Here is a 15,207-nt window from a genome sequence, read left to right as displayed (position 1 = left end):
AAAAGATCATGCTCATCAAAGCCAGCTTCCCCAAGCTTAGAATTTTCCATAGCATTAGCAACAATGGTGTTCAAAGCATTCATAGTAATAACATTCCCATTAGCATGCATATAAAGTTCCATGGGTTTTTTAATTCTCTCTTCAAACACATCATGTCCTAATTCAAGATAAAGTTCATAAAGATCACTCATATTTTTGTTGTTTTCCATTATGCTTAACTAGTGAAATAAAAACATGCATGATATTAAGTATAGTAAAACAAGTAACTAATTTTTTTGTGTTTTTGATATAGCAAACAAGATAGCAAATAAAGTAAAACTAGCAACTAATTTTTTTGTATTTTGATTTAGTGCAGCAAACAAAGTAGTAAATAAAACTAAGCAAGACAAAAACAAAGTAAAGAGATTGAGAAGTGGAGACTCCCCTTGCAGCGTGTCTTGATCTCCCCGGCAACGGCGCCAGAAAATATGCTTGATGGCGTGTAACTCACACGTTCGTTGGGAACCCCAAGAGGAAGGTATGATGCGCACAGCAGCAAGTTTTCCTCGAAAGAAACCAAGGTTTATCGAACCAGGAGGAGCCAAGAAGCACGTTGAAGGTTGATGGCGGCGGGATGTAGTGCGGCGCAACACCAGGGATTCCGGCGCCAACGTGGAACCTGCTCAACACAACCAAAGTACTTTGCCCCAACGAAACAGTGAGGTTGTCAATCTCACCGGCTTGCTGTAACAAAGGATTAACCGTATTGTGTGGAAGATGATTGTTTGCAGAAAACAGTAGAACAAGTATTGCAGTAGATTGTATTTCAGTAAGAGAATTGGACCGGGGTCCACAGTTCACTAGAGGTGTCTCTCCCATAAGATAAACAGCATGTTGGGTGAACAAATTACAGTTGGGCAATTGACAAATAAAGAGAGCATGACAATGCACATACATATCATGATGAGTATAGTGAGATTTAATTGGGCATTACGACAAAGTACATAGACCGCCATCCAACTGCATCTATGCCTAAAAAGTCCACCTTCAGGTTATCATCCGAACCCCTTCCAGTATTAAGTTGCAAAGCAACAGACAATTGCATTAAGTATGGTGCGTAATGTAATCAACAACTACATCCTTAGACATAGCATCAATGTTTTATCCCTAGTGGCAACAGCACAACACAACCTTAGAACTTTCTCACACCGTCCTGTGTCAATGCAGGCATGAACCCACTATCGAGCATAAATACTCCCTCTTGGAGTTACAAGCATCTACTTGGCCAGAGCATCTACTAGTAACGGAGAGCATGCAAGATCATAAACAACACATAGATATAACTTTGATAATCAACATAACAAGTATTCTCTATTCATCGGATCCTAACAAACGCAACATATAGAATTACAGATAGATGATCTTGATCATGATAGGCAGCTCACAAGATCCGACAATGAAGCACAATGGGGAGAAGACAACCATCTAGCTACTGCTATGGACCCATAGTCCAGGGGTAGACTACTCACACATCACACCGGAGGCGACCATGGCGGCGTAGAGTCCTCCGGGATTTGAATCCCCTCTCCGGCAGGGTGCCGGAGGCGATCTCCTGGATCCCCCGAGATGGGATCGGCGGCGGCATCTCAGTAAGGTTTTCCGTATCGTGGCTCTCGGTACTGGGGGTTTCGTCACGGAGGCTTTAAGTAGGCGGAAGGGTAGGTCAAGAGGCGGCGCGAGGGGCCCAGACCATAGGGCCGCGCGGCCAGGGCAGGGGCCGTGCCGCCCTATGCTCTGGCTGCCTCGTGGCCCCTCTTCGTTTCGTCTTCGGACTTCTGGAAGCTTCGTGGAAAAATAGGACCCTGGGCGTTGATTTCGTCCAATTCCGAGAATATTTCGTTACTAGGATTTCTGAAACCAAAAACAGCAGAAAACAAAGAATCGGCACTTCGGCATCTTGTTAATAGGTTAGTTCCAGAAAATGCACGAATATGACATAAAGTGTGCATAAAACATGTAGATAACATCAATAATGTGGCATGGAACATAAGAAATTATCGATACGTCGGAGACGTATCAGCATCCCCAAGCTTAGTTCTGCTCGTCCCGAGCAGGTAAAACGATAACACAGATAATTTCTGGAGTGACATGCCATCATAATCTTGATCATACTATTTGTAAAGCATATGTAGTGAATGCAGCGATCAAAACAATATATATGACATGAGTAAACAAATGAATCATAAAGCAAAGACTTTTCATGAATAGCACTTCAAGACAAGCATCAATTAAGTCTTGCATAAGAGTTAACTCATAAAGCAATAATTCAAAGTAAAGGTATTGAAGCAACACAAAAGAAGATTAAGTTTCAACGGTTGCTTTCAACTTGTAACATGTATATCTCATGGATATTGTCAACATAGAGTAATATAATAAGTGCAATATGCAAGTATGTAGGAATCAATGCATAGTTCACACAAGTGTTTGCTTCTTGAGGTGGAGAGAAATAGGTGAACTGACTCAACATTGAAAGTAAAAGAATGGTCCTCATAGAGGAAAAGCATCGATTGCTATATTTGTTCTAGAGCTTTGATTTTGAAAACATGAAACAATTTTGTCAACGGTAGTAATAAAGCATATGTATCATGTAAATTATATCTTACAAGTTGCAAGCCTCATGCATAGTGTACTAATAGTGCCCGCACCTTGTCCTAATTAGCTTGGACTACCGGATCATCACAATGCACATGTTTTTACCAAGTGTCACAAAGGGGTACCTCTATGCCGCCTGTACAAAGGTCTAAGGAGAAAGCTCGCATTGGATTTCTCGCTATTGATTATTCTTCAACTTAGACATCCATACCGGGACAACATAGACAACAGATAATGGACTCCTCTTTTATGCATAAGCATGTAACAACAATTAATAATTTTCTCATTTGAGATTGAGGATATATGTCCAAAACTGAAACTTCCACCATGGATCATGGCTTTAGTTAGCGGCCCAATGTTCTTCTCTGACAATATGCATGCTTAACCATAAGGTGGTAGATCGCTCTTACTTCAGACAAGACGAACATGCATAGCAACTCACATGAAATTCAACAATGAATAGTTGATGGCGTCCCCAGTGAACATGGTTATCGCACAACAAGCAACTTAATAAGAGATAAAGTGCATAATTACATATTCAATACCACAATAGTTTTTAAGCTATTTGTCCCATGAGCTATATATTGTAAGGCGAATGATGGAGTTTTAAAGGTAGCACTCAAGCAATTTACTTTGGAATGGCGGAAAATACCATGTAGTAGGTAGGTATGGTGGACACAAATGGCATAGTAGTTGGCTCAAGTATTTTGGATGCATGAGAAGTATTCCCTCTCGATACAAGGTTTAGGCTAGCAAGGCTTATTTGAAACAAACACAAGGATGAACCGGTGCAGCAAAACTCACATAAAAGACATATTATAAACATTATAAGACTCTACACCGTCTTCCTTGTTGTTCAAACTCAATACTAGAAATTATCTAGACCTTAGAGAAACCAAATATGCAAACCAAATTTTAGCATGCTCTATGTATTTCTTCATTAATGGGTGCAAAGCATATGATGCAAGAGCTTAAACATGAGCACAACAATTGCCAAGTATCACATTACCCAAGACATTTATAGCAATTACTACATGTATCATTTTCCAATTCCAACCATATAACAATTTAACGAAGGAGAAACTTCGCCATGAATACTATGAGTAGAAACTAAGGACATACTTGTCCATATGCTACAGCGGAGCGTGTCTCTCTCCCATAAAGTGAATGCTAGGATCCATTTTATTCAAACAAAACAAAAACAAAAACAAACCGACGCTCCAAGCAAAGCACATAAGATGTGATGGAATAAAAATATAGTTTCAGGGGAGGAACCTGATAATGTTGTCGATGAAGAAGGGGATGCCTTGGGCATCCCCAAGCTTAGACGCTTGAGTCTTCTTGATATATGCAGGGGTGAACCACCGGGGCATCCCCAAGCTTAGAGCTTTCACTCTCCTTGATCATGTTGCATCATACTCCTCTCTTGATCCTTGAAAACTTCGTCCTCACCAAACTCGAAACAACTCATTAGAGGGTTAGTGCACAATAAAAATTAACATATTCAGATGTGACACAATCATTCTTAACACTTCTGGACATTGCATAATGCTACTGGACATTAGTGGATCAAAGAAATTCATCCAACATAGCAAAAGAGGCAATGCGAAATAAAAGGCAGAATCTGTCAAAACAGAACAGTTCGTATTGACGAATTTTAAAATGGCACCAGACTTGCTCAAATGAAAATGCCCAAATTGAATGAAAGTTGCGTACATATCTGAGTATCACTCACGTAAATTGGCATAATTTTATGAGTTACCTACAGGGGGATTTTGCCCAGATTCGTGACAGCAAAGAAATCTGGAACTGCGCAGTAATCCAAATCTAGTACTTACTTTTCTATCAACGGCTTAACTTGGCACAACAAAACACAAAACTAAGATAAGGAGAGGTTGCTACAGTAGTAAACAACTTCCAAGACACAAATATAAAACAAAGTACTGTAGCAAAATAACACATGGGTTATCTCCCAAGAAGTTCTTTCTTTATAGCCATTAAGATGGGCTCAGCAGTTTTAATGATGCACTCGCAAGAAATAGTATTTGAAGCGAAAGAGAGCATCAAGAGGCAAATTCAAAACAAATTTAAACCTAACATGCTTCCTATGAAAAGGAATCTTGTAAATAAACAAGTCAATGAAGAACAAAGTGAATAGCATAGGAAGATAAAACAAGTGTAGCTTCAAAAATTTCAGCATATAGAGAGGCATTTTAGTAACATGAAAATTTCTACAACCATATTTTTCTCTCTCATAATAACTTTCAGTAGTATCATGAGCAAACTCAACAATATAACTATCACATAAAGCATTCTTATCATGAGTCTCATGCATAAAATTATTACTCTCCACATAAGCATAATCAATTTTATTAGTTGTAGTGGGAGCAAATTCAACAAAGTGGCTATCATCATATATAGGAGGCATATTGTAATCATAAAAGAAAATTTTCTCCTCAATGCTTGGGGGACTAAAAAGATCATGCTCATCAAAGCCAGCTTCCCCAAGCTTAGAATTTTCCATAGCATTAGCAACAATGGTGTTCAAAGCATTCATAGTAATAACATTCCCATTAGCATGCATATAAAGTTCCATGGGTTTTTTAATTCTCTCTTCAAACACATCATGTCCTAATTCAAGATAAAGTTCATAAAGATCACTCATATTTTTGTTGTTTTCCATTATGCTTAACTAGTGAAATAAAAACATGCATGATATTAAGTATAGTAAAACAAGTAACTAATTTTTTTGTGTTTTTGATATAGCAAACAAGATAGCAAATAAAGTAAAACTAGCAACTAATTTTTTTGTATTTTGATTTAGTGCAGCAAACAAAGTAGTAAATAAAACTAAGCAAGACAAAAACAAAGTAAAGAGATTGAGAAGTGGGGACTCCCCTTGCAGCGTGTCTTGATCTCCCCGGCAACGGCGCCAGAAAATATGCTTGATGGCGTGTAACTCACACGTTCGTTGGGAACCCCAAGAGGAAGGTATGATGCGCACAGCAGCAAGTTTTCCCTCAGAAAGAAACCAAGGTTTATCGAACCAGGAGGAGCCAAGAAGCACGTTGAAGGTTGATGGCGGCGGGATGTAGTGCGGCGCAACACCAGGGATTCCGGCGCCAACGTGGAACCTGCTCAACACAACCAAAGTACTTTGCCCCAACGAAACAGTGAGGTTGTCAATCTCACCGGCTTGCTGTAACAAAGGATTAACCGTATTGTGTGGAAGATGATTGTTTGCAGAAAACAGTAGAACAAGTATTGCGAGATTGTATTTCAGTAAGAGAATTGGACCGGGGTCCACAGTTCACTAGAGGTGTCTCTCCCATAAGATAAACAGCATGTTGGGTGAACAAATTACAGTTGGGCAATTGACAAATAAAGAGAGCATGACAATGCACATACATATCATGATGAGTATAGTGAGATTTAATTGGGCATTACGACAAAGTACATAGACCGCCATCCAACTGCATCTATGCCTAAAAAGTCCACCTTCAGGTTATCATCCGAACCCCTTCCAGTATTAAGTTGCAAAGCAATAGACAATTGCATTAAGTATGGTGCGTAATGTAATCAACAACTACATCCTTAGACATAGCATCAATGTTTTATCCCTAGTGGCAACAGCACAACACAACCTTAGAACTTTCATCACACCGTCCTGTGTCAATGCAGGCATGAACCCACTATCGAGCATAAATACTCCCTCTTGGAGTTACAAGCATCTACTTGGCCAGAGCATCTACTAGTAACGGAGAGCATGCAAGATCATAAACAACACATAGATATAACTTTGATAATCAACATAACAAGTATTCTCTATTCATCGGATCCTAACAAACGCAACATATAGAATTACAGATAGATGATCTTGATCATGATAGGCAGCTCACAAGATCCGACAATGAAGCACAATGGGGAGAAGACAACCATCTAGCTACTGCTATGGACCCATAGTCCAGGGGTAGACTACTCACACATCACACCGGAGGCGACCATGGCGGCGTAGAGTCCTCCGGGAGATGAATCCCCTCTCCGGCAGGGTGCCGGAGGCGATCTCCTGGATCCCTCGAGATGGGATCGGCGGCGGCGGCGTCTCAGTAAGGTTTTCCGTATCGTGGCTCTCGGTACTGGGGGTTTCGTCACGGAGGCTTTAAGTAGGCGGAAGGGTAGGTCAAGAGGCGGCGCGAGGGGCCCAGACCATAGGGCCGCGCGGCCAGGGCAGGGGCCGCGCCACCCTATGCTCTGGCTGCCTCGTGGCCCCTCTTCGTTTCGTCTTCGGACTTCTGGAAGCTTCGTGGAAAAATAGGACCCTGGGCGTTGATTTCGTCCAATTCCCAGAATATTTCGTTACTAGGATTTCTGAAACCAAAAACAGCAGAAAACAAAGAATCGGCACTTCGGCATCTTGTTAATAGGTTAGTTCCAGAAAATGCACGAATATGACATAAAGTGTGCATAAAACATGTAGATAACATCAATAATGTGGCATGGAACATAAGAAATTATCGATACGTCGGAGACGTATCAGCTATAAATAGCCTTTCTTCCACCTTGGGCTGAGTTAGTTCTGCTATTCTCTCACCTCCATTGTTTCATTTGAAGAACTTGCTCTCTCTCTTGATTCCCCCCATGATTCGTGCCCATTCTTGAGGGATCTAAGAGAGGAGATCTAGATCTACACTTCCACCAATCCATTTCTCCTCTAAGTGAGGGAAACTCTTGGGATCTAGATCTTGGAGTCTTTTGTTGACTTTCCCCATTGTTCTTCCTCTCCAATCTCATCTTAGCATTTGTTGCTTGGGTGGGATTTGAGAGTGAAGGACTTGAACACCTCTAGTGTTCTTGCTTTGCATCATTGCATAGTGTTGAGCTCTCCACCACGATGAGTTCGAGTGAGAGACCGTGAGCTTGTTACTCTTGGAGGGAAACCTCCTAGTTGGCTTGGCGGTTGGTGCTCCGGTGATCTCTTCAAGAATATTGTGAAGAGGCCCGGGCTTCTCCTTCGTGGAGCTTGTGAAGTGGTTGTGGAGCTTGCCATCTCCGGAGCGGAGGAAAAGCTAACCATAAGGAAAGGGCCATTATCCTTCGTGGGTGTGGTTCGGAGAATAGGGTGAGCCTTCGTGGCGTGGGGAATCCTTTGTGGGACCTCCACTCCTCCAAACGTGACGTACCTTCTTGCAAAGGAAGGGAACACGGGAATACATCCTCGTCTCCGCGTGCCTCGGTTATTTCTATACCCGAGCTCTCTTTCCTTGTGATAGCCATCGTGCTTGAAGTACATATATCTTGCTATCACTTGTGCTACATGTATCTTGTGCCTATCTTGCTTAGCTCTAGTTGCTATTGTTACACTTAGTTGAGCTTAGCATATTTTGGGTTTGTGCTTGTAGACTAAACGTTAGTTTAATTCCGCATTCTTACAAGACAAATCTGTAAGAGTTTTTAATTGCCTATTCACCCCCCCCCCCCCCCCCCTCTAGGCGACATCTCGATCTTTCACGGCTAGAGATGCTCTTATAGATGGAGGGAGTATAAAAGTTACATCCAAAATTACCAAAATTGGGATCACAATTATACTATATTGTTTTACACCTTGATCCATTAAACATTTCAGATGTAGAAAAAAAAAGAAAACTACATCTAGAGTAGAGAAAGAAAATACATAATTACATCCTTCTACTCATGGGAAAGTAAAAAAGTTTAAGAGGCAAAAATTAGTCCACAAAAATTACATCCATGACATAATTTAAGTCTTTCTACCGATCTGGAGTAAAAAAATTAAGAGGTAAAATTAGTCTGCAAAAAATTACATCTATGAACAATTTTTAGTGCCTGCAATAGAATAGATGTAAGGGTATATTGCCCCTATGTGTGGTTTTGCTAATTAATGACTACCCCTATGGACTAATGTTTTCATTGAGTTTATATGAAGGAATATTACATAGGTACTACTTGTATTCCATGTGTTGGATTCAAGTATGGATGCCATGAAGATAAAGATATACCTTGTGTATTGGTATCAAGATCATCGATTTGAAGATATATATGTGATATGATCAAGAAGAAGAAATGAAGATAGAGTTCTTATGTGAAACTCAATATTAGCCAGCTCTAGCTTATGTGATAAGCAATGAATGATCAAGATCTTGAGAGCTTGATTCCAAGTGAAGAATTCAAGTTATGGCTCTAAGTCGGTGTCATGATAGTCTTATAAGTTGAGTTATGGTTGACTAAGAATTAGAGCATGCAAACAAATGAAGAATTATTTATACACCTCAAGATAGTATGATAGAGCATGTGAAGATACAAGGTTGACCAATACAAAGAGTGAAGAATAGATTCAAGTTTGATCAACACATGAAGCATGAAGAATGTGCCACGTGAAGTCACCGTGGTATGGTAAGCCTTGTCAATTATGCTTCATGAACTAACCCATCATATATGTGCTCCTGTGTTGTCTATGTGGGTTAGGTATCTTTCCATGGGCATGCATCAAAAGTGAGATCTCATATAGCCCATGAGAGGATGACGGCAAGTGGTGATCGTCATCAAGGTTGAGTTGGGCAAGTTCAAGTTGAGCATATCGAGAGGATCATATGCTTGAAGATGTGCATCAATGGAGCTTTCCCATCATAGTGTATGGGGGAGCATTTGTGAGTCTTCACGAAGCAACAATGATCAAGTGAGGCATTCCGGCTTGAGTGGAGCTTGAAGAGTTATCATTAAGATCAAGAGGGATGCGCAAGAAAAAGGTATGGCCTTGATAGGTTTTCCTTTTACCGGTCTCAAGGTGGTTGATGGAAGACCGGATTATAGGATAGATAGTCGCACTATCAAGAGGGGCTTTCGGTTGGGTAACTTGATCACATCGTCTTAGGGAGCTCAATTCTTTGCATACTTTGCATATCCCTATTGCTTCTTAGTGTTTCTCTGTGAGAGGTTCTTGAGCTTGTTGCTAGCTTTACAGCAAGCCCAAGTTCATCGAAAACGGAATCTGCATGCATCTTCTATTGCGTTTTCGAGTTTGGACGTCTTCACCGTTTCTTGATGGTGGGAGACTCTCTCTCTCTCTAAAAACATCTAAAAATATCATGTGAGGAGTCTCCATATTTCCAACAAAATTGGTTTCATGTCAATCGGGGTCCGGACACAAAAGTTATCACAGTTTTTGTATAACATGTTTTCCTGCTGTCCCGGTTTCTCGCCCGGCGTGACCGACCGTCCCACCGGATGGCCCGGTTCCAACCGGCCCCTGGACTAGTGATAGTTGGGGCCATGTTCTGTAAGACACAGAAGGGTCCCGGTCATGGCCCAGTCACAGGCCCGGTCTGGCCCGGCCTGGTCTGGTCATGCGCTCGGTCCGACCGGGTTGTGGACCGGACGGCTCGGCGCCAACCGGCTCCTGCGCTGGTGACATCCGGAGGCTATTACTGAACGACAAATCATGCCCCGGTCAAGGCCCGGTCCCAGCTCCGGTTTGGACCGGAAGGCCCGGTCCCTAGCCCCGTCTGACCGGCACCTGGACCGGACGGCCCGGCCCCAGGCCCGGTTGACCGGCCTCCTCGACTGTGCTGAGCTGAAACTCACCCAACGGTTATATTTCTCCCTAGACTATAAATAGGCGTTCTTCCACCTTGGGCTGGATAAGTTCTTTCACTCTCTCTCCTCCATTGTTGACTTTGAAGAACTTGCTCTCTCTCTTGATTCCCCCCATGATTCTTGTTCATTCTTGAGGGATCTAAGAGAGGAGATCTAGATCTACAATCCCCACCAATCCATTCCTCCTCTAAGTGAGGGGAACCCTTTGGATCTAGATCTTGGAGTCATTTATTGATTTTCTCTTTGTTCTTCCTCTCTAATCTCATCCTAGCATTCGTTGCTTTGGTGGGATTTGAGTGTGAAGGATTTGAACACCTCTAGTGATCTTGCTTTGCATCATTGCATAGTGTTGAGCTCTCCACCACGATTAGTTCGAGTGAGAGACGGTGAGCTTGTTACTCTTGGAGGGAGACCTCCTAGTTGGCTTGGAGGTTGGTGCTCCGGTGATCTCTTCAAGGAAGATTGTGAAGGGGCCGGGCTTCTCCTTTGTGGAGCTTGTGAAGTGGTTGTGGAGCTTGCCATCTCAGGAGTGGAGGAAAAGCTAACCATAAGGAAAGGATCATTATCCTTCGCGGGTTTGGCTCGGAGAATAGGGTGAGCCTTCGTGGCGTTGGGGAATCATTCGTGGGACCTCCACCCCTCCAAACGTGACGTACCTTCTTGCAAAGGAAGGGAACACGGGAATACATCCTCGTCTCCGCGTGCCTCGGTTATTTCTATACCCGAGCTTACTTTTCTTGTGATAGCCATCGTGCTTGAAGTACATATATCTTGCTATCACTTATGCTACATATATCTTGTGCATATCTTGCTTAGCTCTAGTTGTTGCTGTTGCACTTAGTTGAGCCTAGCATATTTAGGGTTTGTGCTTGTAGAATAAGCATAGTTTAATTCCGCATTCTTACAAGACAAATCTGTAAGAGTTTTTAAATGCCTATTCACCCCCCCCCCCTCTAGGCGACATCTCGTCCTTTCAATAGATCAGGTAGTAATCAGTAGCAGGCACCTGAAACGTCCTCAACGCGAGCGCCCTGGCTCGCGGGCTCCCCTCCGGAGGATCTTCTCCGCCGCTCTCCAACTGCCGCCCTTGGCCCTAGAGTAGGACCCAGAACTCGGTGGTGAGGCGAACGAGCATGGTCTGGATGAAGACGCAGGGATCATTGGGTAGGATCTCGTGTGCAGAGGTCGCCGCCGCCAGGAGGGCAGGGCACGCAACGAGGTCACATATATGAGAGGCGGCGGCGTCGAGGGCCTGGAGGCAAGAGCTTGGAGGGGGAGCAGTGGAGGTGAGGGCCGATGTTGGGAGTGAAATAAAGTGTTGTTGGTTGACGGAGGCAACTCCCCTCGCGCTTGTCGTCGTGGCAAGCACGCAAGCAGGGGCTCGCTGCGTCTCTCGATGGTGGCACCGGCCTTACGGGGCTAGAGCGTCTCCTCGACGGCGGTTTCACACCGCGCCACCTGCCTTCCCCGCTCGGACGCCAGCCGTCGCCACACTTCTCGGCCTCCAGCCGCCACATCCTCGACGGTAGTCTGCCGGTCTCGCACCACGCCACCCGCTTCCCTGCTCGGCCGCCGCCCGCATCTGAAGAGGAGGTGCGGGAGCGAGATGTGTTTGAGGAGGTGGATAATGGTGATTTTTTTTACTCACGTTCCTCTCTCGCTCTCTCAAGGAGCACCGCACGAATCAGGATAGCCGTCAGATGGCCATCCAACGTGACGGATCAGGAGCACCGCCTAAAACTACACGGTGCCCAGGCAATAATTAGATATTGGGATCAAATATTATGTTGTTTGGGGTGTTATTTTTCAATGTTGTCGCTGAACTTTGTACATCTTCTTCCATTGCCCATGCATTTTTTTTTGTGTGATGATGCCCATATATGACGATATGGGGGAGTTCTGGGCCTCTTGACCATTTAAAACCACCCTACTGGCCCACTATCTCTACTCGGTCAGTTGACCGTGGCAGGTAGTATAATTTGGAGGAGACCACTTTGCACAACTAATGGAAGGCCCAACGGCCCACGAAGGCACGAACCGTTTCGAGTTCGTTGACGCACATCTCAGCCCGCCCCACTCAGTCCAGCCAGCCCGCACGCACGCACCTGACCTCGCCGCCGTTGCCTCCGACCACCGCCTCCGTCCCCGCACCGGCTGGCGCCCCACTCGCGGATGTCCGTGCACCGTGCTGCTCCCGTGCTCCGCCTCAACCTCTGCTTGCCGTCGCCTCCCGTCCCCGCGTGCCGCCGCGCCCACTCGCCGACGGTCTTCGTCCCGCCGTCGCCTCCCATCACATCCCAGCTCCCGTCCCCGCCTTCCATTCCCAGCGCCTGACTCTGCCTCCCATCCACGTGATCCCTCTTTCCATTCAGGCAGCGTGCGCTCCATTACCGGCATCTGCTACTGAATCTGCCTCCCTATTCGCGCTTCCCGTTCCTCTCCCGTACGGACGCGCGCAAGCGAGAGGCACACCTTCCGACGAACAGCTACCGGCAGCCAGCGAAAGAAGCACGCCCGAGAGAGCAAGGTATACCCCACCCCTCTGTCATTTTTCCTCTTCTCTCCTATATAGCCCAGAATTTTAATGGATACTTCATCTTGGAACCCTAGGTCTGTGATATGGAATTTCTGAGTAGCAGAGAGAATATGGAATCAATCTTCAGGAAATGAAGTAGCAGAATCGGCTGCAGGTGCAGGCAGAGCCCCAGCCAGCGATTCGTTCTTTGCCGGAGAGGTGGCGATCCAGCAAACAGGACAAGAACAGATTTGTCTTTCTGAAAGGATATCTGTTCTGTATGTGCAAAGACATCCTTGAAAATTATCATCGAACCAAACTAGTACTAGCTTATGGTATTATCAAAGATCCAGCAACTTCGGTATAACCGATCAAATTCCTTGTGGGCGAGACATAATAGCACAAGGAGGCATGAAGGGCGTGGGAAAAAACCCGATCATATGTCAAACGAAGTGGAGAAAGGTAGCCTATGGGGGAATGCAGCCAGGATATGATGACAACTACACCGATGACTCCTTCCTTGAGGAGATGGTTATGAATGCCAATGTTGTCAAGAGGGATTTCCTGAGAGTGATGGTCGACTCGGTCTCCATTTCCCAGTATCTCTGCATCGTTGCTCTTGTGGTTTCGACGTGGACACATACACTGAATTTGGCCATTGATGAGATAACCCTTTTGAAATTCGATATTGGTCTCGTGCTTGTTGGTTTCTTGGTCCTCTTGCTCACAACGAGTCCATTCTCGCTGAAGCTACTCTCAAGATATGTCCTCAACATATCATTCTTCACCAGTGGCCTCTATGTTTTAGCACCAATCTGTCATACCCTCACTAGGTCCATCAGTTCGGATTCAATCTGGGCACTTGCTGTGTTCCTTCTGCTGGTTCATCTCTTCTTGCATGATTATTCTGGTTCGACTATAAGACCTCCAGGTGCACTCAACAACCCAAAGTTGACCAGCAACATCTCCTTAAACGCATCGATAGTAGCATCTGTTCTTGTAGCTTCGCGTCTGCCATCTTGGCTGCACGTCTTTGCTATCATGCTCTTCTCCTTGCAGGTCTTCCTGTTTGCGCCACTGGTTACATTTTGTATCAAGAAGTACTCCTGTAGACTCCATCTGCTGTTCTCCTTTGCTCTGATGGTCATAACCTTGGGTGTCACGTACCAGTTGCATCGGATGCTCTTCATTTTACTGCTGGCGCTTGTTGTATTCATCTCGCTTGTTTGCCCTTACTGGCTTATCAGGATTCAAGAATACAAGTTCGAGATCAATGGTCCCTGGGATGAAGCTAAACTTTGCTTTGATATAACAGAATAAGTCACATGTGCTGAAGATTGGGGTTCATTGTATCGATGACTGATGTACTGCTAGTCTTTGTTGCAAGTTTCCATGTGTATGTACATGCTCTTGACTGCTAGTCTTTGTTGCAAGTTTCCATGTGTATGTACATGCTCTTGACGTAACATGTTTTGTTACTGTGGTCTAAATAGGCCTTGTATTCTGGACTCCAGTGATGTGTTTTTGTCATTCAAAGTTCAGGCTTCAGTGTTGGAACTAAATAACAAAACATGAAAATCTTTTGTCAAGTCAAGGGGATGCCGCCCATCAAGTAATTTTCATTTGCCTATCTCAATGGAAGCTAGTGTGGAGTTAGACAGTTTATCTGTATTGTTAGACGTTTTGGACAGAGATTCTCACTCTCCTGACGTATGGACATATGCCTGGGGAAAAACAGAATATGCAGCAAGCAAGTTCTATAAATTCTATTTCAGGGAGATCAAACCACTGGCATGCTTGCCACTTATTTGGAAATCGAAGTGTGAAATGAAGCACAAGGTGTTTGCGTGGCTTCTAATGATTGATAGACTTAACACACATGATTTGCTAGCTCAACGACAGTGTCCAATAGAAAATACAAACTGTGTTGTATGTATGCAGCAAAGAGAGGATCGGGATCATCTGTTTTTCAGTTGCACGTTCAGTAAAACGTGCTGGTCTGCTATGGGTATTACATGGGACTTGACTCTGCCGTTTGCTGATAGGATCATAGCTGCAGCAAATTTGGAGAAAGCCTTTCTTCCTGGAGTATGTCATCCTTGGGACTTGGAACATCTGGAAGCAGAGAAACAGGAAACACTTTGATAATGTTGATGTCTCCATTCATTATTGGCTTGCTCAGCTTAGTGTGGATCTGGATCTTCTCAAGTCTAGGGTGAAGCAAGACCTTAGACACAACATAGATTCATTTGTTAGAGAAATAAGAGTGTAATATTTTTCAGTCCTTTATGGGGTCCTAAAAATAGGACCCTTGTAAATATGTTGTAACTTTAACCTTCTTTTTAATTTAAGTGCAGTAGGAGTCTCTCCTGCTGTAGGTTCCTCAAAAAGAAAAGTCAAGGGGATGCCTTGCTCAGGATAGTAACAGTGATTGTTTTCTTATTATAACAGTG

The 15,207-nt window shown here is 44.0% G+C and overlaps 1 protein-coding gene across 1 annotated transcript; it reads left to right on the top strand.

Moving 5' to 3' along the window:
- The first annotated feature begins 12,290 nt into the window (after positions 1–12,290).
- LOC127307063 (phosphatidylinositol N-acetylglucosaminyltransferase subunit C) lies at positions 12,291–14,348 on the top strand. Its single transcript, XM_051337758.2, has 2 exons — positions 12,291–12,766; positions 12,850–14,348. Exon 2 carries the CDS (start codon positions 13,166–13,168, stop codon positions 14,072–14,074), a length of 909 nt encoding a protein of 302 aa, XP_051193718.1. The 5' UTR covers positions 12,291–12,766; positions 12,850–13,165; the 3' UTR covers positions 14,075–14,348.
- Positions 14,349–15,207: the final 859 nt, after the last annotated feature.

This window comes from Lolium perenne, chromosome 6, assembly GCF_019359855.2.
Source record: "Lolium perenne isolate Kyuss_39 chromosome 6, Kyuss_2.0, whole genome shotgun sequence".
Classification (NCBI taxonomy): domain Eukaryota; kingdom Viridiplantae; phylum Streptophyta; class Magnoliopsida; order Poales; family Poaceae; genus Lolium; species Lolium perenne.
This window is presented reverse-complemented; position numbering and strand designations above follow the sequence as displayed.

Coding starts and splice junctions, on each gene's coding strand:
- LOC127307063 (XM_051337758.2), top strand. CDS start 13,166: ATGAAGGGCGTGGGAAAAAACCCGATCATATGTCAAACGAAGTGGAGA.